This window comes from Antedon bifida, chromosome 10 (assembly GCF_963402885.1).
Source record: "Antedon bifida chromosome 10, ecAntBifi1.1, whole genome shotgun sequence".
NCBI lineage: Eukaryota > Metazoa > Echinodermata > Crinoidea > Comatulida > Antedonidae > Antedon > Antedon bifida.
In genome coordinates, this window is record NC_136235.1 from 12,194,692 (window position 1) to 12,220,008 (window position 25,317).

A 25,317-nucleotide genomic window follows, 5' to 3' on the forward strand; every position below is an offset into this window, starting at 1 on the left:
ATGATTGAATGGATTAGTGGATTACTAAATTGACCAATTGAAAACAAGTATTTAGGTCAAGTGACTGCAACCATAGCAGTCTGTTTTTTTTAACCAAGCAACTTGAAATTGCCTCTTGAAATTTCTTTCGTCAAAAGACCAAGTTTAAAAAAGCGAAATATTTATGGAAGTAGAGATAAAATTTTTCACTTGACAGTGATTATATGCATACGTAATTTTTAAATTGCAGTAGCGCCTAAACCCGTATTTTTTGTATTGTTTTGTTAGGCCGGCTATCGCATTCTTTTCATTTCCTATTGACTTGCTAGCCTTCGATGTGGCCTTGACGCCGTCCATTGTTTTGTTAGTGTAGCATCCATCAGCCTAGCTTAGGCCCAGCATACTGTTCTAACAGGAGGGTGAAGGCGTAAGTAGTAGTGTAGTTACTCTTGGGAATTAGTAGTAGTCTAGGCCTAGTATTCAGGGTGTTCGTATTTAGGCATACAATACAGATCCACGCTCAAGATAAAAATGTTTTAATTGAGTGGAGCAAAAGTGTGAAGTCATCTGTCAAACTCTGCAACAGTGCATGGTTGGTTAGAGGTTCCCTGCTGAGTGAGGTGAACCTACGGCAAAAACAGAGTTATTTTCACTCTCTCTTCCAAGTCTATATAGGCTAGGCCTAGGTTTATTATTGAGAAGAAATCTTGACTTTACAATATCTTACAGATTGGAGGAAAGGGAAGTGAGAGACTCCACAAGTTCCTGAAAATGTAGCATCAATCATCTTCTTGTTTTTGATTCATTCTTTAATAACCATCAATTAGAGGGGAAAATGGAGTGTCGATCTGGAGGACTTCTCTTCACCTCCAAATTTGATTCGGGAAATTTAGCTCGTGTGGAGCGAGTGTCAAATGAAGATGAGGATACTGCCATCATTTCTAGGGTTGGTGATCTAACTCCAGTTCCAGACTATGAATTTAAAGTATGGACATCACCTGACTGTGAAGGCACAGAATTTGAAAATGGAAATAGGTGAATATCAAATAAATCATTTAATTTTGTTATAAAAACATGGCAATAATATTCAGTTTCAATCTGTAGTATTCTTCAAAACCTAATCAAATTCATTACATAAGGTTAAATTTTATAATAACATTTTGTTTCAATGAATTGTATTGTTTATGTTGGAAACAAACGAAAGTTTTTAATTTTTAAGTAGTTTATATCAGCTGCTGCTTTACGGCAATATTATTCACGACATCACCTTAAACACCTCAGCGTCAATCAAGGACTTACGAAAGTTGGAAAAGCTCTCGAAAAAATGCGTAAAGGCAGCAGCTGATATAAACTAATTAAAATTGTTATTTACAATTACATAGCAAGGTCAGCGGCAATGCTTGATTAATATCAAGGAATTAGTTTATGCTTTAACAAGAGAATATTTTAGTACATTAATATGCCCAGGCATTATTTTGACATTTGACCTTTTGTCATTGAATATGTATAACTATTGACATTTTGTCATTAAAAATGTGACTATTCGAATAGCAATAATATTTGGTAATGATGAAACATAATATGTCCTCATTCAAAAGTATATATTATTGGAATAGCAATATTTGAGCTACATCTGGAAACAATGCCTTCAATCAAAGATTGTCATTGTTTTAATAGAAGTACATTAATTGTTTTACAGATCATGGTTCCATTTCGCTGTGAAAGGAGGACCAATGAACAAGCTGATCAAGATAAACATAATGAATATGAATCGGCAGGGGAAACTCTACAACCAAGGCATGACACCCATGGTTAAGGTACTTCCACAGAAACCAAAATGGGAGCGTATCAGAGAAAGACCAACATTTGAGGTAAAATATTGTATAAATATTTTGCTATTGTATGACTAATAATATCACTTTCACATACAAAACTCTTACAAAATGTAGCGTATTGTAACTATCAGTAAATTGTTACCTTGATGGTACACATATGAATAAAACATCAATGTATACAGCAGTATGCTTACCTGCATACAGTATCTTTTTAATGAGTTTTTTACATGATGATTACACAATATACACAGAAACAATTAGCATGTGAAAGCATTGTAACCCACAAGACATCATTGTAACAATTTGTTACAGACGTGAATTGAGTATTTAAAAAAAGGAATCATTACATATAATGATTTAAATTATAATTTTTTTTATAGAATGTTGATGGTCAGTTTATTTTATCATTTACGTATCGTTTTGAGCACCGATTCTCAAGCGTTTACTTTGCGTTTTGTTATCCATTTTCGTACACGGAATACCAGCAGAAGTTTGAAGCAATTGAATGTCGATTTAGTAAACAACCAGTGAATAAAAAGTGAGTTATTTCGCTTTTATAAATATTTATCATTATTGTGATATTATGTAATAAGTGTATCCTTGCCTACCTTTTATAAATGTTTAATGAATGGCCTCTCAAGCCTTCTCTGTGTGAAAGAGAAATCAAATTTATATCGATGACTGATGTATTTAAATGCCTCCACCAAATCTATTTTCTTCCATAGTCATAAGCTTTGTCAACACTGTTAAATTTTATGTGACAAAATAATGTGATGTGCCCATATATGGACATAATAATATCATATCATTACTAATATTTAAGCATATGACTACCATATTTGGGCACATAATACTTTTTTTGTCAAACTGGTTTGAAGGTGTAGACAGAACTGTAGAAAGATTTTTCCATGCCAACTTACAAACTCTGTACTGTGTGCAGGTTAAAGCATTTGGCATTAGAAACTTTTGCATTATTTAAAGTAAACTGTTTTATATTATTTAGCCTAGCAGACGATATCTACTACCATCGAGAACTGTTATGCCACAGCCTGGACAAGCTACGAGTAGACCTGATCACTATCACTTCACATCATGGCATTACGAACAAAAGAGAGCTTAGGTTAACAAATTTGTTTCCAGATATACATACACCACGTGCCTGTGTATTTGAAAAGAAGCGGGTAAATATTTGATACACCATTTTCAACATGTCCAGATATGATGTACAAGTAGCATACTTCAATCAAACCTGACCTAACCTCTTAAACACATAACATCCAAATTGACAACCTACCATGTCTCAGACGTATTTGTTTGATGTACAGTAACTTTTTTTGCTTTTATCTAGGTATTCTTTCTTAGTAGCCGTGTCCATCCTGGTGAAACCCCTGCAAGTTTTGTATTTAATGGATTTCTAGACTTCATTCTTCGTTCAACTGATCCACGAGCCATACAGCTACGTAAACAATATGTCTTCAAGCTTATACCGTTACTAAACCCAGATGGTGTAATGCGTGGCCACTACCGAACAGATCAGCGAGGTGTCAACTTAAACCGGGTTTACACTGATCCACACTTTGAAACGCATCCCACAATCTTTGCAGCTAAGTCTGTTTTCATTCATCACCATGTGAACTCACGCTTATGTAAAAAAGATTCACATGCAATAATTAAAGATAAACAGTGCAATTCAAAAGACAATGAGAAACTAAATGTTTTACAAGATGCTCCAGAATTATGCCGTCCAGATATGAACACACCAAATGCTATTGTAGGTGCTCATAATAATATACCAGACACTGCTGAGGTTGTTGACCTTGAAACATCAGCCTCAACCCCTATCTCGCAATCTGTTGAAACTACTAATATCGTGCTAAACAGGGTCAAGTCGGAAGAAACGCTCCAAACATCTGCAGCCTCAAGTGTGCTAGACACAATATCCAGTCCAACAAAAAGCACAGATAGTATGTTATCTGATGTCCAACACAGTTCTACTGATATACAGATTGATGTAGCAAAATCCAGTAGTATCACTAATGATATAATTAATGAAGACACCGCACTTTCTATACCACCAAATGAGAGTGGAATTGCATTTTATGTTGACCTACACGGCCACGCCTCGAAACGTGGCTGTTTTATTTATGGTAATCATTTCGAGGAAGAGGAAAAACAAGTTGAAAATTTACTATACCCAAAGCTTATATCCATGAACACAGCCCATTTTGATTTTGATGGATGTAATTTCTCCGAGAGGAATATGTACGCCAAAGATAAACGAGATGGGATGTCAAAAGAAGGTAGCGGAAGAGTCGCTATGTATAAAGCAACAGGAATAATACACAGGTAAACAAAATGTACTGCAGCTACAAAAAGATTGGGTTTGCTTTAAAAAATTCATGGGTCAGTGGTGTAGCTAGAGAAGTGTAGGAAAAATTACTTCAGGTACCTAGAGTTAGTAGGTGGGTACTGTGTTAAAATGAGTCTAGGTGGGTGGGTGTGTGAAATAGGATCAAGTGGCTTCGTAGGGTGCGTTCTGAGAGATTAGTAATGCTTAAACTGGGTAAGGAATGTACAATTTTACCTTTACTGTAGCTATGGTGTTAATGTAAGCATATAAGCGAACATCACTCAGAGGGCGTTCAGAGTGAGACCTCGTGGGTGGGATGTTTTTAGACTGTTATGTTGCAAGAACCAAATACAGTGTTGTATTTATAGTTGGATTTCAAGAGTCTGTGTGATTGATTACTACCACTACCTGTATACGATCACAGGTTATACTCAATCATAGGTTACATTAACATGCTAAATGTGTTAAGAAATACTTTAGGGTTGATAAAATTAATTGCTTTTCATTACAGTATATTTAATAACAAATTTTAATTTCATATTTGTATATTTCAGCTATACACTGGAGTGCAATTACAACTGTGGACGCTTTATGAATTCAATTTCACCAGCTGCATGCGACAACGGCCGAGCTACCCCACCACCTGTAGCTGGCTTCCCACCTAAGTATACCATTGCTCATTTTGAAGAGGTAGGAAAATGTACTGTATATTGCTTGAAAAATAACAAAAATATTCATGCAATTTAATTGGTTGATTGTATATTCCCCCATTTCAATGATTAAGGGTACTATTACAGGCTCAACTTTTTGTAAAAATTGAGAGAATTTTGTTGACTATAATGCATGAATAAAAATCGAACCTGTTTATTTGTATGTACAGTTCATACAAAACAACATAAATGAAAAAGTTTTGACGGTATGTACAAGAATATATAATACATAGCGTTTGTCCTAATTGTTATGTTTATTTATGAATAATAAATAATGTAAAATTAGTAACTGAGAAAGAAACATATTGAAGAATACCCAAAAGTAAAAATACATAAATAAGTTTGGCTTCACCCTACTTGGTACTTAACTAAAAGCCTTACTTTAGTAAGAACAAAATAAGACATGTTTTGTTGATTGATTGAATTGATTGAATTGATTGATTGAAATATATATTTATACTGGGTAACCTCTTCAGTCAAAGACTGGTCTCCCAGAGGGCCCAGTTTGTGATCAGTGGCTGTGATGTACTAATACACCGGGGTAACCCCCTACTCGTCTCGAAAGATGTACTAGGTTCTTTAAAGTGCACACGAGTGTACACTGGACCTACGGTTTATAGTCCTTATCCGAGAAGACTCGTTCTACCACCAGAACCATGGAGTGAGTGAGCCTCGAACTCCTGCCGATGTTATGGCTACGTAATTACGGTTCCACTGTCTTAACCGCTCGGCCACTCACTCACTCACTCATTGTTCTTGTTTGGTTAGTGGATAATAATAAATTAAAATGAATTTACCTTGTGCTTCATTAAGCTCAAGATTATTTCTCAAAGTTAAAACTAGAAATTAGAATAATATTTATATATATATACAGGTTGGCAAAGCAGTGGCAATATCAGCACTTGATATGACTGACACAAATCCCTGGTCAAGACTAGCTTCTACAGAATACCAAAGCGTACATGGTATGCGCACTTGGGTTCAAAAGTATTTACGCAGCTCACGAGGTGCACCATCACTGCCTAAGAAAATGAACCGTGTCATATCAAAAACATCTGGGTAAGTACAATGGGTCTGGGTACACAATTTATATGTATAATTAAAATATTTTAATATAATTATTTGAATAGTAAAGGTAAAGGTCCCGTATTCAATTCTGAACATGGTAATGAGCTGTTAGTAGGAGCTGATTTCACTTAAGCGTAGGGTGGCCAGTGGTAGGGTGGCCAGTTCCTTTCCACGCCGCATTATCCTCCCTAGTATTTTCAACCAGGTACTTGCAGCTGAGTAGACTGGGAGTTATCGGAAATTGAACCCAGGTCTCTCTGTATGACAAGACAGTCAAGTGTCCTAACCACTCGACTTCCCAACTCCTTTTGATTTGAATGGTACAGTAATATTACTAAACTTTTTTTGCATTGTACCTTCTTTTTTCTTGATTTACATAAAAACAAAGAAGCTGTTAATTCTACAGTGTATATCGATGAACTTATTCCCTGAAGTGTAATTTGAGCTAAATTGAGCTTTATTTAAATACAACTTAAATTCAAATTCTCTTGTCAATTTTCTTGTATTATTAACAAGGTATTGTATCACAAAACATGAAAAATAAAGATGAATAAAACCAAACTTTAAATAAGACCATTTTGTAGTTTTAATAAAGCTGTTCACGCAAAACAAATTATATTATAATAAAACTTAAATTCCGCTTATAAAAAAAGCCAAAATAAACCATTCCATTTAACTGCTTGTTGTCTTCCAAACAATCCAAAAAAAATGAGATTGAGATGAATAACAGTTGGATATAATTAAAGAACTAAATTGGTGTGTTTGAGTTTGAATTAACTAAAATAAATCTGTACTGAATAAGTGTACAACTTGTTTATCCCCTAAATATGTATTAAGCTCTGTCTACACGATCAAACTAGTTGGACAAAAAAAGCGTGATGTGTCCAAATATGGTAGTGCTATGCTTAAATATGGTAGTGAAATGACATCATCATGTCCATATATGGGCACATCACATTTTTTTGTCACATAAAGTTTGATAGTGTACACAAGTCTTTAAACATTATTTAAATCTTTTTTTTATTACATTTTATACTTTTATAGTATTGTGGCAACAGTAGCAACAACAAACTTCCAGGACCGACACAAGCTCTCCAATGTGGAGCATAAAAGTCTATCTAAGAGTAGCTCAGCTGGTTTTAACTTTACGTCTAGTAATCTCGCACGGAATTCAACCGGCAGCTTCAATTCTATATCTAACAATCTGAAGAAAACAGGCAACGTGAGGACTTTAGCTCCAGTTAGAGGTATTAGGATGAAAAAAGAACACTAATAATAAAAAAAAATTGAATATTGAAAAATTTTTATTTGGATCCATAAGGATTAATTTACAAGTAACTTTCTAGAAATAAATTTTTTAAAATAGTGCTTACAACTATGTTCATTCATATTCACATTTATTTCGACAAAGAAGATACGTAATATATAGTTGTTACAATATAAATTGGGAAAGCTCACTGCCTTTTTTCCATTTCGCATACATATGAAAAAGAAAATAAAAAATACAATAAAATTAATGAATACGATACTAGCAAAAAAAAAATATATATTTTAATAAAATATATATACTTATGTAGACCTTTTCCAATTACTATAATTATCATGATAATTTTTATCAAAGATGTTTTCATAATTTTATCTTAGATTATCGTTTGATGTTAGATCGAAAAAAGATGACAAATACAATCACCACTAGCAGCTTATCTGACAACAACGTAACTGAAACTTCCAACCAATTAAACAACTGCAACAGTAGCCAATCAGATCATCTGACTGTTGGAGCGCTAAATTCTAATAACATATTGAATGCAGAAGGGAAACCGCTTGATAACTTGGGAAGTTTAGCGTTTAAACAGCCAAATTTGGTAACTACCATTAGATTTTTAAAAATACTAACATTTTCATGTATATAATACAGATCTTTCTTTATGTTTGTTTCTTGTAGACCTCTACACTACACATTCACTCAGTGGTGCTTTGAATAACTATCTAAACGGTGATGTACCCAAATATGGTAGTGATATGACATCATCATGTCCATATATGGGCACATCACATTTTGTTGTCACATAAAGTTTGATAGTGTAGACAGAGATTAATAAAATGCGAATTCACTTGAAGAGAAGAGAAAGAGAAATCTGTATTATGATTTAATAGCTTTGTACATTTGTACATCCCTGCTGCTCATGCTCCTAAAGGTTACTGCAGGTCATACCATCAGCACACTCATCAGTTTATATGATAATTGCTTTGATGACCAATGCACAGTGGCACCACATTCTCTATTCTGAAAGATGAGGTTTTTGATTTGGAGAATTTTGTACACCTGAACAATTAAGTTAAATTATTAACAGACGGTACCTTTCTGTTGTCTGACATTCTTTCATTCCTTGCCTACCTAAAGCCATAACTGCACTGGACTTTTTTTGGCAATACTTACAGACCTCATAGTTTTACAATATTAACCATGCAGACAGCCCTGTAACTTTCTCTGACTTACTGAGCCACACAATAAGTTTCGCTGTGTCCCGCTTGCCTAATACAACTTTCATGTAGCCAAAATATCCAGTACCAACGTTAACACTCGATGGAACTTATCGAGTGCTTTTTGTTTTCACTGTTCGCAAGTCTTACCATGACTGGAAAATCTCAACAAGCCTAGAAAGTCCATGTATTGACAATGGTATGACTTTTAATAATAATAATAATTACTACATTTCTATAATGCCCTTTTCATGAATAATCATGCTCAAAGGTGCTTTACAACACACATTATTACCCCAGTCATTTTTTGGATCAAACACATATCGAAACATACTCCCATAATGCAGCTAGTAATCAGCGAAAAGTTGTGTCTTGATCTAACCAGGTAACTATTTTATACACCTGGGTGGAGAGAGGCAAATGTAAGTAAAGTATCTTGTCTAAGGATACAATCAAGTATGATCAGTAATCCAATGTCCAACACTCTGCGCCACACACCCTCACGAGTGTTACGATTTTTACTAAAACAAGTCCAGTGCGATTGTGGCTTAAGTTTTTGCTTTAGTCATTTAACTAAACTAAAAATTTTTTCTCATTTTTCACTAATCAATTCCATGTGTGTCTTAAACTTGCACATCACTCAATCAGTCCTTTTCACCACCTAACACAAGTACGATGCCACAAATTGCTGACAGGAACGAACCAGTCGGCCGAGTGCCTATGCAGCTCTCGACAACGGTAAGTTAAGCTTGGCACCTCATTAATAATTCATTTTTATTTATATATTTCTCGGTAACAATTTCTTTTAATTGGTTAGTAAAGTGAATAGTTTTTATTCTTGATATGTTTTTGTATCAATGACAAATAAGAAATAGTCCATGATAACAAAAAACTCCTTTACTCATATTATTATAAATGTGAGCTAATTTCCTATCTCTCAATCATTGTACACACAAGGTTTGGATTCACATGGTTAATAATAGTCATAATAGACCTCTCACAAAGCGCAACTAGACTAATGCAGCTATAGAGTCATCAACTGTCATTCCTGTGCATGATGAAATGTTTCCTAGAGTGCACAGAATGACTTTTTAACTCGATAGCTGCACAGTCTATCAACGGCATTAAATGAAAGCTCACTAGTGTGTGCATAGTGTAATGGTTTAAATTTAATGCAACCATCAAACAGTGCGGTTAGTATTCTGCGATTCTAAATATGCTTGTGCGAAAACTGGTTCTTGTGTCAATAAAGGCAGATCATCTGCACAATAGCAATGTTATCTGAAAAAGAGGACCCATTGCACTCTTTATTAGGCCTACCCTTAGACAAGGTTAACTTACACTTTAACTTAGACATTAATTCAATATAAAGTGCGCCCTGTGGGGTTTCTTATACCAGGTCTTATGCAAATACAGTGTACATTTTTGAAATCATTTATATTTTTACCGACATCACAAAATAAACAAATAAACTTTTTTTTTATAAATTAAAACAACATAGACCATACTGTCTGACATATTGTCATTCAATTCAATAGAGCCTTGAGACCTCCTGCTAGGTTACTTTAAAATACACTATACACACCTCTGTATATTATGTTTGTGCAGTACATAATAAGTTTGTAGAATCATTGTGTACTGTCTGTTTACCCACAGTATATTAGTCACTAGATAAACAAAGTGCAGTCAATTATTTCAAAACGGAACACCCTTAGGCTGGTGAAAAATATCTGGTTTCAGAATGCATTTTACATTATTTAAAGGAAGAGATTGGAACATTTTGAAGAAATGTTATGCTGGATTTTTAATAAGACCTAAAAACTGTATGTTTTTATGCCTAAGTAAGGTAAACAAAACATGCCTTAGCTATTATATATCTATGGGATTTTATGGATCCCATATTTACATACAGCCTTTGGTGGCATAACTTTCGGTTCTACTTTATTATCAAAGACCACATTGTCTGAATTCGCCTATTATGTGGTTACCTCATAAGTAATAAATGTACACCCTTATTATGCTTATAGTATTCTTTTATATCAGTACAGTATGTGTTTGTAATAGCCCTACCTACCTACTGTAAACTACTTTACTCTGTTTACCAATAAACATTTACTAGCTATTATATTTCATTTTAAATGAACACCATAGAACGGAAGTTCTCTATATAAATTTATCTATTTGCAACAAATATTTTAACTACTTAAGTTAAGTAGTTTAGATGTACACAATCACATGCCGTCCAGTATTTTTAAAATACTTTTTCATTGTTTATTCTTTGCACTTTCAATTTTGTTTTTCTAACTGTAAAGTGTCTATCTATTTTTTCAAATTTTACTGTTAATTATTATTTTCTGCTGCCCTCTGCAGATGATAGAATTCCAGGTAATTTATTTTCAGTCATTCAGTATATCATCATTTTAGACTATTTATATACATATGTGATAAAGCCTGTTTTTCACTAGGAAAATATAAGGACCTTATAAGTTACGATGACCAAAGTATGTCATATTAATTCATTGTGCATGCTGGATTGTTGGGACATGTATCCTCGCTCTTTACCTTGACACAGGTTTGATGGTTTCTAGGTCATTGTTTGACCTGACCTAGGTCGGTCATCAAATTGAAAGCCCCCTAATAATGCGCTACACCTTTAAGGAAAAAACCTCAAAGAAGTAGAATTTGTCGCAGAAAGGGATTTGGAAGAAATATAAATATGCATGCATATAAGCTAACATTTTGTGCGAATAAGTTCGCCCAGTGGAAAACAAAAATCCTTGCCTAGCAGCTCAAACACTGTAGTTAATCAGCAATGCATTGAATTTCTATCGTCATGCTCAGAATAATAATACTGTATCGCTCTGTTCTTGTGCATAGTTTTGTGAGATATAATGTAGTTTTTCATTGATAACTGATAACTTTTTATTGGCAATATTGATTACAAATATCATTGTACAGTCTTTTTTAAATGACATTTTCATTAGTAGTAGTAATACAGTAGAACTCCTATTAAGGGACAACTTTGCGATCTAATCAATTGTCCCTTAATAGCGGTGTCCCCTGAATAGAGGTACCCCTAAAATTCACCACTGAAAACCGTCAAACAAAGAAAGCATCATAAATCTTATGATTTATTGTATTAATATAATACAAAAAATATAATAATTATTATTATAATAAACATATCTTTTTTTTGTTGTTTTTGTGATATAAATTGTAAAATTGTAAAAATATTGTCCCCTTAAAGATGTATTGTCCCATTAAATATGTATTGTCCCCCAAAAACTTGAAAAATGAAGATTAATAAATTATTAATCACTTCTGTAGAAAAAAAACCTGAAAAAATAATGTTTTCACTTATAAAATGACAAAATAAGTTTTAGTTAAATTCAATCAAAAACCCATTGGCTGGCAACCTATTTTTTGCTTTAAATTACAGTTTTTTCAGGTAAATAATTTTTTTCCGACTCAATTATTTTTTCAGGGGGACAATACATCTTTAATAGTGCTGAATCAGGGAAGAGTTCTTCCCTGTGCTGAATCAACCATTTGGCACATTCAAAATTCCTTAATAGAGGTGTCCCAGGAATAGGGGTTGGCCGTAGTGTTAAAACATACATTGCTCCTCGTTTTGTGGGAAAGTATCCTCAAAATAGAGGTGTCCCTACTGTATTAGATTCTTTACTGTGTTTTAGGCTGACAATGTTCAGTACTACATTTTTTCTCTTTGTTTTTATTATGTCTGTTTGTGTATATACTGTATAACAAAATAGCTAAAATAATTAATATAAACTTACTGTTTCAGTCTCCTGGTTTGCGAATACCTCAAGTTCAGAAGCCATTGTTTACGCCATCCAACTGTAAGAGTTACACAAATCTAGATCATCCCAGGTATGCATGATATTGCTTAAATGTGATGTGCCCATATATGGATGTGATGATGTCATATCACTACCATAGTTGGGCCTGTTACCACCATATTTAGGCACATCACACTTTTTTTGTCAAACTAGTTTGATAGTGTAAACAGAGCTTAAGATTGGAATAGTGAATAATGTTTTCAAGGATGATGAATAGTTTATTGATTTGCTTTAATGTTTGGTTTCCATTTTGACGTAAATCAGAGCTTTATTAAATTTCTCTGTTCAATCATTAATAACTTTCTTTTAAAATTATCTTTAGGACTGATCCACCAAAACGACGAACGAAAAAATCAGTAATTATAAAAAAGAGATCGGCTTCATTGAGCCCAACCCGTAAACTAAACATACAAAGAGGCGTTAGTGAAGAAACGGACAGTGAAACTGAAAAGAAGCAGGTGGGACTAAGACGAGTTAAATCATATGGGCAGACAGACAGCTTCTCCGATCCAACTCCATCCATAAGTAAGTGTCCATTTTGTACCTGATACCCCTTTCACATTGCTTAGCTGGAGTTTACACACAGTGGGACACCTGCGTTTTGTATGGTGTGCACCCTGGAGATTGCTAAGTAATGTGAAAGGGGGATAATTAAAAATACAAACTACTACTTAAGGCCAATTTACACAGACGAGCGGCAACGGTAAGCGGAAAACCGTGTAGCTAGTCCCAGAATCTGTATCTATCCTGTACAGAAACCGCCCGTCCGCTCTGCATTGTGGGAAAATAGTCATAAGGAATATCATACATTCTATATTTCTGTTACCGATACTGCTTTTCTGTGTAAATTGACCCTTGGAGATAAGAAATATAGTTAAATTTTTCATTTGTTATAAAAGAAAGACATTTTAGAGTGACTTATTCATATTCAAAACTTATTCTTTCAACCTTTTTGAAAGTTAACAGTACATGTTTAAACATAATAATTATGATTAATTATTAAACAGTAATAGATCAAGATGTTCTGAATACATTGAATATGCCTGTTGTGTATGTACCATCTAAAATAACATGCCAAAGATCGCTGATTAAATAAAATTATGCATAACGGTTGAATTTATATACTACTGTATTATTAACCCTAATCTGTGTAACTTGTATTAAATTTGCATATACAGATTAAACAACTAAATAAATGAATGTTGAATGAATATATTAGTGAATGAATTGAATGATATTGATAATGAATTAATTCAATAGATATCATTATTATATCAAATATTATCATTATGTTTTTTTAATAATGCATGTAATCTAATTTGCCACTACCATTTTCAGGTTCCAAAATGTATTCGAAGATTGCATCAAAATCTGGCAAGAAAGTACCAAGAAGGTAGGTTAAATGTTTTAAAAACTGAATTACATCTTATTTGTTTACCTCAATTTTGTGTATACTATTTAAAGTCATTATTATTTTTATTTTAACTTCTTTATATTTTGTTTATAAACCTTGTCATCAATATCATTATCATTATTATCGCCATTATCTAATTATTTTCATATTTTTATCACTGACATCATCACAATTGTCATCATCATCCTCGTTATTATTATCATCATCGCCATCATATTGTCATTGTTATTATTCTTACCATCATTATCATTGTCATATCATCATAGTCTTTGTCATTATACCATCATCATCGTACCATTATATCATATCATTATATCATCATCGTATCATATCATCATTGTATCATTATATCATCATCGTATCATTATATCATCATTACCATATCATCATCATCGTTGTATCATTATACCATGATCGTATCATATCATCATCATCATCTTATTATATCATCATTGCATCATATCATCGTATCATACTACCATCATCATCGTATCATTATATCATCATCGTATCACTATATCATCATCGTATCATACCAACATCGTATCATTGTATCATCAAATCATTATATCATCATCGTATCACTATATCATCATCGTATCATACCAACATCGTATCATTATATCATCATATCATTATATTATCATATCATTACATCATCATCATATCAATATTTCATCATCATCATATCAATATTTCATCATCGAATCATATCATCATCGTATCATTATATCATCATCGTATCATATAATCGTTGTATCATTATATAACATCACTTCCTGCTCATTATTTCATTATCAAGTTTTTTCTTCTTGCTTTTGTACATTTTCTTAAGATTGGATAAGATCAGAAATTATCTCAGAGTACTAAATTCCTCGGCACTGGTACAGTATAAAATAATCATAAATACCATGCAAACAGCTATTTTGTAGTTGTTTGTTGCTAAAGCATGATGGGAAGGATGTATTTATTAGATTTATAATAATTAACATAGCATGAATAAACATTAGTCTTAACTACTACAGATTAACAAACGAATAGTTTGGTATTGAGAAACACTTTTCAATCCACCATAGTTTATTGAAGTTGAACTTATACAAACATGAAAGCCCCAGTGCTTAATGGTAGGTTATATGAATTCAAAAGTTAAGTTTTATAGTTTGGTATATGAAGAAAATTGTTAACAAATCAAATTTGTTAATATATAGACCCTTTTACAGCGAAGAGCCAACACTTCCAGTTTTACGATTGTCACATCGGCAGCCAGACTATGGCCTGTATGGCAAGTAAAGTAACTGAACAGGCATTTAAAATCTGTTGTATAATGCATATCATGCTTACTTATACCCCTTTTACACTGCCAGTGATTGAGTAACTCATGTACCAGTTGTAATGTAGAAATGCAGAATTGTAGGAAATTGCCTATAATTACCCAGATAACTGAACTCCCTGATGAGATTATCATTAATATTAAAACTGAGCATTATTTAATTTTTTAGTAACATTAAAATAAATTATAGTAACAGCACTAGAGATCTCCGTCAATGTATGAGACGCAGTATTTCAAATATTGAAAGAAAATCTATGAAAGTTGCCATGCCATTCTCTGACACTTGTGTAAAAAAAAAGGTACACACATTTTTAACTTGGCAGTGTAAACGGGTTAATTTAAATCGCTTTTTCAATATTTTTAATACATCCTTTGACACCTTATTATTTATCAAAGTTTCTTACTCAGTAGAATTTTAACAATTAATTTTTCATTTAATACAAAAGTATTCACAGTAAAATTTTATGTTAACTGGCATATCCCTGTTTTTGCACTCAATCTCCTTTCAAGTATATATGCCAACTGTCAAAAATCTATTACTCTTAAACTTGAATTATTTATGGTATCCAAAAAGTGTACTCTGCTAACATAAATTAGGGAGCTTTTAATTTGCGACAACCGAGGAACTAGTTTCATTTTCCTTGACACAGTTTTGGTGGATGCTAGGTCCAAAAGACCACCAAAGACACAGTATGCATACATATTAGGTCTTTGCAAATCATTCATAAGCTCCCTAATAGATCTTGCATGATGATATAAGAAACTGTGAGAAGCTATCTTTATGACAATGTATATGGCTCTGATTGTCAGTGGACTTGAGACAAAATATTTTACTGTTTTCTAACTTTCGGAACTACTTCATGTGGTAAAATGTGTAATGGATATGTTATATTATAAAGCCTTGTCTACACTATCAAACTTTATCATTTATGTGACAACAAAATGTGATGTGCCCATATATGGACATGATGATGCCATATCACTACCATATTTGGGAATATCACTACCATATTTGAGCACATCACACTTTTTTTGTCAAACTAGTTTGATAGTGTAGACAGAGCTTAATGTTGCTTGCAATATAATAAATAAAACATATAAATATATATATAACATCGTATTGATGATAATTGTTTCTTCTACGAAGTAGAACTAGTTTGCATTAAATTTGCCAAACTCTTGTTTTACTTGTTTTTCAGTAAAATTATGTTAGGTCAAACATCTGACTAATATAACATTATATTATTATTTATCTCTTGACAATAAATGCATTGAATAATAATTATTAATATCACAAACTAAAGCTAGAACTGTATTATAATACTAACAACTTACTTAATATCAAATATGGAAAGCATTAATAAAGCATATTATATAAATATATATCTTCTATTCTATTATAAACTTAACTGATAATAATATCTTCAATGATAATATTATAGTATTAATAATAATGGTAAATCCACTAATGTTGTTTATATTAAAATAAAAAGAAAACCACGCTTTTAAAATTCATAAATATAAATCCTCTCCTAGTGCAAGCTTTGTAAGATTTAATTTATGGGATGAAAGGAACAGTGTTTAATTCATAGCATACAATAGGGCTGTGTAGCTAAAGGTAATTAATCACAGAACAATGACATAGAATTTAAATCAAAATCCTATTTGATATTAAATGTAGCTGTATTTCTTGTATGTAAATTCAGCCCTTAAGCTATATCTACACTATCAAACTAGTGATGTGCCCAAATATGGTAGTGATATGCCCAAATATGGTAGTGATATAACATCATCATGTCCATATATGGAACATTTATTTGTCACATAAAGTTTGATAGTGTAGACTGAGCTTTAAGAATATAATAAAACAAATCACATATAATCAAACTCTTCACAAATTTGGAAATCAGGCGTACATTTTAAAGAGTAGGAAATATATTTTAGTCTTTTGAGTATTTGGTTCTGAAACTCATAGTTTTTAGTTTTCAATATTAAAGGTGCCAATCGGTAGTGTCACACCCTGACTTATATACCAGAAAAATAATAATTGTTATTATGGTTATCTATATTAAACGAGAGAGATAATTTGTGAATCTGTTGGTTACACATTTGCGGTATCAATGGGGTATCAAAATAACCGCAAAGGTTTGAAACTACATTTAGAAACCTGCCCTAAAGCAGGTATCTTTGATAGTGAATTTATGAAGCACAAAAACAAGAGTTTCGAAGCACTGACTAAATAGATAAATGCACTGGTTTTGTTAAAGGGTTCCTTATAAAGGTTCATTCAACTGTCTATTATTTCCCTAGAGGTGATGAGGCAACATTGGTGATACAATACCTCTACTCAAACAATTATAATCTAAATATCCTGGGAGAGCAATGTTTTACGATTCTTTCTGTTTTGTGCAGTGTAAATATTTGTAACTACTGTATCTGAATGAAACTATTGTGATGATGTATTTGGTATCTAGAACAGTGTCTTAGCTCCAATGCCTTCTGGCCGTGTTAAAAAAAAGATGATATTCAGTTATAGTGTGTATCTCATAATTGAAAACTACAGTGTAATAATAATAATAACATAATAATATGGTATAAACATTTTGGCACATATAGTGTACCTGAGAGCTGGAATATAGGTATGGAAAAAATCAAAGGAATAACAACATAAAAGAAACAATTAGTCTAAGTAATGATAGCAAGTAGTTTAAAAGTTTGCTGTGATATGTTATATGTCAAGCAAACATATATCTTCTTCTTAAATATAAAAAAAAGTTAGGTACTCTGTAGTTCTCACTGCGATCAACTTTATCAAAGTAGAAAGTTGTATCTTTCCATTCTGTCTCGCAAATAAATTCGAATAGGGTTGAGCATGGTCGTGTATTATAAATAATTTTTTTATTTTGTGTTTTATGTAGGAGGAGCATCGGAGCTTCAACCAAAGGAACCAATATCAGGAAGCTTCAATTAGGGCGTATTCACAAAACCCATTCATTTAATGAGGTTAGTTTATTAAGATGGCGGTTATGCAGTCCATACATAGTGTCACTCTAACTTAGTGGTAATGGTACTGTAGCTTGGTGCATAACATGCTTGTTTACCATTCCTAGAGTCATTTGTTCAAATCCTGGGTTTTGTCACAGATTTTTCTCAAGGCATACAAAACAGAGCCAATGCATATATGGACTTCACAAAGTGTCTTCTTAATAAGGGTTTTCCCTGGGATGTCCTGAAGTAGGGACTCTAGTTCCAACTACAACTAAAACAAGATAATGTTATTTTTGCCGATTCCATTAGTTTTCTCGATTCTATTAGTTATTTCATTTTTATGTCGGATAAAAAAACATTATTTATTGCTTTGTTACTTTCAGAAAGCTTGCAAAGCTGTCACATGTCAGGTAGTAGATCTCACAACAATGCCACGCAGTAAAGAAGAATCAAACCTTGGATTCTGGATTGACTTTTAAGCAAAGTTTGTCACATGTCAGCTAGTGGATCTTACAACAATGCCACGCAGTAAAGAAGAATCAAACCTTGGATTCTGGATTGACTTTTAAGCAAAGTTTGTCACATGTCAGGTAGTGGATCTCACAACAATGCCACGCAGTAAAGAAGAATCAAACCTTGGATTCTGGATTGACTTTTAAGCAAAGTTTGTCACATGTCAGCTAGTAGATCTCACAACAATGCCACGCAGTAAAGAAGAATCAAACCTTGGATTCTGGATTGACTTTTAAGCAAAGTTTGTCACATGTCAGGTAGTAGATCTCACAACAATGCCACGCAGTAAAGAAGAATCAAACCTTGGATTCTGGATTGATTTTTAAGCAAAGTTTGTGTCATGTCAGCTAGTGGATCTTACAACAATGCCAGGCAGTAAAGAATAATCTGTTTGTAGAAGTGTGCAGTGCCTGTCTCGTCTACAATATGAAACTTGCAATCTGCCATATGCTGAATCACATGTCTTTAAAGACTGTTATTTGCTGAGCTCACAAACCTTTGTTTGCTAGAGTTTGTCAACTGCTCTGCATTGGCAAACTCGGAGTTTGCTCTAGTTTGCAAACTTTAAGTTTTCTAATGTAGACTCTGATTTAAGCTCTGTCTACACTATCAAACTTTATGCGATTTGCCCATATATGGGCACTATGATATCATATCACTACCATATTTAGGCACATTACATTTTTTTGTAAAACTAGTTTGATAGTGTAGATAGAGCTTTAGACTAATTATCTGTTGAGCCTAGTCTACACTGGCTAAGTTTTGTTTGCTAACTCAAACAAAACAAGTTCACAAAAAACATTTGGTAAAGCTTGCTAGTGTAGACTAGGCTAATTATCAACCCACCTTGTTGTTTTTGCTTATCTTATCTATGTCATAATACATTTTGCTAGATAATGTGTACTTTGACCAATGTTTTCAGACATTTTGTTTTTAACTTATATTTTATAACATCAATTACCATAAACCTTTTTCAGAACAAAAAAAATGTTTTTACTACCAATATCTTAAGAGTGTTTGTAATATACAATACAAACATATTTTGTTTTATAGAGAAATTCCAATTATTTTAAATGGTACTTGAATTTGTTAAGATAGAAACCAAATACAATATTATACTGTATGTACAGCATGTGTTGCTATTTTTAGCTTGAAAATAACAGCTATATTTTTTAACCTTTTATAATGTAAATACTGTACACTATTATATTTTAGTTAAACTACTATGGTTGGTGAACAACTGTAAAATAAATATTTTAATGTTTGTGCATGATTGTTAATAGTAATACAAATATTTATATTAACCTTTTTTTTAAATGGTATACAGCTTTTTTAGTTTTTCGTGACATTATTTATTAGACATGTGTTTAAAGCTCTGTCTCACTTTAAACTTTATGTGATTATGTCATATCACTACCATATTTGAGCATATCACTACCATATTTGGGCACATCACACTTTTTTGTAAAACTAGTTTGATAGTGTTGACAGAGCTTAACTCTCACATATACCTTGATGAGGATGTCTTCTTTTGAGAATTGAAATTACCTTTACTTTTGAAATGTAATTATTAATATAAATTAAAATGCTAAATGTAACCATATTTATAATAACTCTACTTATTTTCCAACAACGACTGGCAAACAAAAACAAACAAATAGTGTACCCTTTTCTTTCAGATATATGTTGAGATATTTTAAGGTATTTACTGTATTTTTATAACATGTTTTGTATTTTACATTGATTACTTTAGTGTAACATTACTACTGTTGATTTGTTTTTTAAATAATTTATTCTTTGGTTATATTCTTTAAAATGTAAGAACTGTCTCATACTGAGAGGTTTGGCCTATACGAGTGTACACAATAGTTATACGGATAAAAGATACAAACAATTCATAAAAATAATAAATCAAATGATAAATTCTACAGACAATAATAATAAGAAATACATTCTTATTAGGAGTGAAAATGTTTTCAATGTTAATTATAAAGTGTTAATATTGCACCTTTGTTTAACTGTATTTTGTTTTTTTTTTTGTTTTTTAAATTTGTTAAAGTGTCAATTATCAATAATGTTACCATCTTTCTTTTTAGGTGGTCTTTATTTAAAAGACGTAGCATTGGATTTTAATAGCGTACAACAAATATTGCTAACTTCATTTTTCATATAAATTTCTGAGAAGGGATGGATGATGGTGTCCTTAAAGACAGTATTAAGTAAATGAAAGCCAATAACTACTTTCTTTGTTGTTTATCTCATCTATCCTATTTAGGCCCTGTGGCCCATAAGTTTGTTTATGGTACAAATAAATTACTACATTTGATTTCATAAAACCAAAGATAACGTTTTTATAGTGCAAGCGTATTTTTTATAAGTATCAATTTTAAATTTTGATAATTGCAACAGTATTAGTTCATAGTATTATTTTAACCAAAGCATGACTTATTCTTAGTTGTATATGCATATTTTAAACAAAATGTTTAAAATAATATAGGCTTAGTTTTATTTGTTAATGATTTAAATGTGAATAATAAAATAGTTTATAACAGACAATTTGATTCAAACACATTTATTGCATTGTCTTCAATTTATTTCAATCGTAAAATGCATCTAACAAGGGAAGAGTGACATTCTTTCCTGATCTAACTACACAGACGGTAAAGTAACCTTATCCGATTGGACACATCTCATATTCAAGAGACATCCCAACTTACAAAGATGTCCTTAATATGAGCATGGACCTACATATGCGTCCATGATACGAGTTCTATTATTTAAACACAAACACTCGGATACTTAAATTGTTAATTAAAACATAAAACGAAAATTACATTTATTTATTGCAGTATATTGAAAAACGTTAACAATTTCAAAGCAATAGCTTTTAATATTAGGTTTTTCCCAGATAGCAACCAGCTTACGCCTCTGATGGAGGCCTACATATCACGTAGTCAGTAGGCGTGGCATCCAAACCAAGAATTGCAACTCCTTGTCCAAACTACTGACGTATCACAAACGTGTTTCATAGAATGTCAAATAACGCGCCAATTATAACATTTCAGCCTGGAAACAAACTTATATAAGGGATACCATGAACGAGCCACGCGTGGCTAACAAAGTTAAAGCTCTTCACTTAAATTATATGATGTATCATATTACGTATTTAGTGGCTATACAGTTACTTTAATTGCTTAGTATTTGTTGTTATTATTTAACGTTAACTATTCAATCGAATAGTATATAATTTTACGAGGGTTTGATTTACGTTAGTCTCATACTTCAAACACAGATAACTGTCATTAATTTATATATTTTCTTGCGCATAGTAGGTCTAAAATTTAATTGTTAATTTATAAAGCAAAGAAATAATAATGGTTATGAGTGGTGGTCGACTCTCGTCAGTGAAACATTTATTTTTAATCGCAACGTGTTATCGTAACTTGACAAAGTAAAAAGATATTCGATATTTCGTCATAAATGTAATTTTTAAATTCACTGATACGATACCAATCGGACGATGCGCAGGTTAGTACTGAAGAGGTAATAGGGCATATAAAGTAACGTAACGTTACGTCGACAGAAAAACAGAAAAACTTAATGTGGGCCTCGCTAATGATCAGTTAGAGGCGACTATTATTAAGTTTGGCAGAATTTTCATTGCGATGAACTCATAGAGATTTTTCCCCAACCTTTCCATGTGCCCAACAAATATATTTTAATTTATTGTTTTAATTAATGATTTATTTTCATTCACTCACATACATATGTCTTTATGACACCCTTAACATTCATCCAAATCCACATATAGAATGCTGTGAAGTTCTCCAGCATGAATATAGTAAAGTGTGGAAGGTTCTGGAGGCTAGCCGTTATAGATGCAACCACCAGTCGAGGGATAATCAAAAACAAACCTCATGCTTACTGGTATTGTCTTTAAATAGTGTATATAGCCAAGTTATAAATTATGAATAAAAAATTTTACATCAAATAATAGAATAAAACAAATTTCTTTGATCTTCTAATCTTATTAGATTAATTAAACGAGGGAATAGTAAGCCTGATTTAATTTTAAAAGCTCTCACTACTCTTCCCTATTACTCTCTGTTTCTCTCAATTAGTTTACTTTTATTATACGCTTAATAAACACAAAAGAGTCTGAAATCGTTAGTGTATGCCAACAATTTCCGCTATTCACTATCCGGATTTTATAAAGACACATTAAAATACTATAAAGGGCACGTGTAGCCTATGTTTACATCTGACAACGAAAGATGATTGGCTAAAAAATTGTCAATGGTTTTGCAATGCTGAAACCTGATTGGTGACGTTCGATGCATGAGTCATCTCAATAGAAGTAGCCAATCAGAAATGAACTAAGAACACATTCCCAGGGGAACCTTTTTTAGCATTGGTCTTATGTCTGTGAATACGACGTATCTGCTATTTTATGATTCCATGGTCAATGGTATTATTTACACTTGAATTTAAGGTCTGTAATAATTTAAATATTTCAAATCGATAGTATTGATGTAGATATAGCAAAATGCTTAGTATTTCCACTTGAATTATTTCTGATATGTCATAGGTCAGTAATTAATAGTCTGCGCCCAATTAATTAAAACACAGCGCATGCCGTGGATCGCATCACCATCCATCTACACACGACACACCGGTAGTAAGAATCAATGATAAACACCTTCTTATTTTCCCCATAACGAGAATTACTGCATGAAACAGGTAGAGATGAATAATTTATGTAGATGCTGAACATGTGATTATCTATCTTGTATTTTCTGTCATTTACTGTGTAGTATAAGGCCTGGAGTAGTCTAATATTCTAATTTTTCTATGGCATCTTCTACATTTTTTACAGTGATATGATTACTTGTTCTGCAGTTGAGTGCACGGTGTGATTGTCTTATTTTATCTGGCTGAAAAAGGGAGGATTGGGATATTGCTGTTGCCTATAATATTATAATTATCGTAAGATGGGAACAGTTTAGATTGTGTGAGACTAGCTAAGGCGGTAATTGTCTGGCCATGGCCTACAATTTGACAGAAGAAGAGGAGAAGAATCGCGTTCCGATCGTGAAGCTGATGGAACGGCGTGAGAGCCAAGGATATACATCTTGGACGAACACGGCCCCAGATCTCGCCGACAGAGCCGTACTGCGAATTGCAGGTGAGTTCGTGATATACCCGGCATTTGCTAGGCTAGCTTTGAGAATACAAAATAATATTTATTGCGTAATATATAAGCAACACATATATTCTTAAGAATGTTTTGTTATGGTTTGTCAAGGTCAAATTCAATCAATTAAGCATTTACTTAATTGAAGGTGTATATTTACTTAATTACTTGTGTCCATTCATTAAGATTTAGGCCTATGTATTTGCATAGGCCTATATCAAAATTAATCTCTATTCACCATACGTGGAGTAATTTATGTTTGACCCCAACCAGTAGCTATTTATTTATCAGATCCCACTTGTTTTACAGCCTAGATTTGTTTAGTCACGTCATTGTGTGAAATATCATAAGCATGATAAAGAAAGATTTTCCAGCCTTTGAAAATATACAAAAGGGTCTTGTTAAAATGTAAAAATCAATATTAATTTGTTCATTCTTAACCCACTTTCCTTAGAACCAATTATTACCATGCCTTAACACCTATCAGGGTTCCAGGTATATTTTTGATGTTGTAACATTTTTTTTCGCATGATGCCTATCGTGTATACGCTTCTATTGGCTCGGTTTCTTCCTGTTTTCACACGTATCCACCTGCTAAAATTAATCACCACGATGCATTAATAGACTTCACATTTAGTGGAACCGTTCTAATCTACCTGATTTAGTAACACTGTAGTTCAACCATATCCAAGTGGTTTTCAACTGAAAGGTTTTAATAGCGGCCGAGTTATTTTCGGTAAGGCTTCACAGCCTCACATTGATTGTACTAACTAAACCTAGAATGACTAACCAGGAAAATGAGCATGGAAAAAGCTATGAAAAAAATCTTCAACAGTGGAAAGGTAGGAAAGGTGTTGTAGTTGTAGAAATTATCTTTTTAGCATCGGCGTCAAAATGAATATCATTGTCTGATTATGTACCATTTGTGATACCGTGAATCACTCTTGGCAGGTCGGATGATATAAATTACGAAGCTAGTCGATACTTTAAAACTGCATAATGTTGATTGTGTTATGATGATAGATACAGATGGTGGGATATAATTTAAATAGGTTCTCTACACACTGCAATATCATCTACCATGTGAATTCATTTTTAAACACTTGCAATCCTTATTAGGATTTTTGAGTACAGTATTTGATATTTGATGCATGCATCACTTTTATGGCTTTAACAAACCATGTAGAATTAGTTTGGATCCGATTAATTACTTGTAGAGCCTGTTTCTAGGGATAAACATAAAATAAGTGATTATCCTTACTTATTATTTGTTTTTAAACAATTCTTAAAAGAATTAAACAATCAAATTATAGAATAAATATCTGAATAATTCATATAATATATTAGATTATATTGATATAATATAATTCATATATACCCTACAGTACCTTCCCCCTCCAGAAAACTGCCTCTGTCATGGTAGATTTAACAGATTTTTTTATAATTCATTTAATATATTAAATTATATTGATATACCTTCTCAATGGATAACTGTATTTATTCGAATAAACGCCTGGGTCATTTTTTTGGGGGGGTCGTTTAATCAAGGAGGTGTTTATTCGAGGGAAGTGTTTGTTCGGGGAAGGCGTCTT

General features: G+C 32.5%; 2 protein-coding genes across 13 annotated transcripts in view; both read left to right on the top strand.

Moving 5' to 3' along the window:
* Positions 1-234: 234 nt before the first annotated feature.
* Positions 235-19,514, top strand: LOC144853744 (cytosolic carboxypeptidase-like protein 5). The gene is made up of 16 exons (XM_078711564.1): positions 235-413; positions 721-1,014; positions 1,679-1,850; positions 2,195-2,352; positions 2,818-2,995; positions 3,163-4,160; positions 4,719-4,854; positions 5,749-5,933; positions 6,987-7,189; positions 7,587-7,807; positions 9,075-9,164; positions 12,232-12,317; positions 12,609-12,811; positions 13,625-13,679; positions 17,949-18,033; positions 18,402-19,514. The coding sequence occupies exons 2-16, from the start codon at positions 815-817 to the stop codon at positions 18,495-18,497; spliced, it is 3,066 nt and encodes a 1,021-aa protein (XP_078567690.1). The 5' UTR covers positions 235-413; positions 721-814; the 3' UTR covers positions 18,498-19,514.
* Positions 19,515-23,188: 3,674 nt separating this feature from the next.
* Positions 23,189-25,317, top strand: part of LOC144853742 (uncharacterized) — a 152,401-nt gene continuing 150,272 nt past the window's right edge. For 11 of the 12 annotated variants that reach the window (XM_078711549.1, XM_078711554.1, XM_078711553.1 and 8 more), the window contains exons 1-2: positions 23,189-23,271; positions 23,408-23,716. In XM_078711549.1, coding sequence (XP_078567675.1) covers positions 23,575-23,716 — 142 coding nt within the window. In that variant the 5' untranslated portion in view covers positions 23,189-23,271; positions 23,408-23,574. Of the gene's footprint in view, positions 23,272-23,407; positions 23,717-24,108; positions 24,568-25,317 lie in introns of those variants that run through there. The other variant, XM_078711555.1, reaches the window with a different exon arrangement.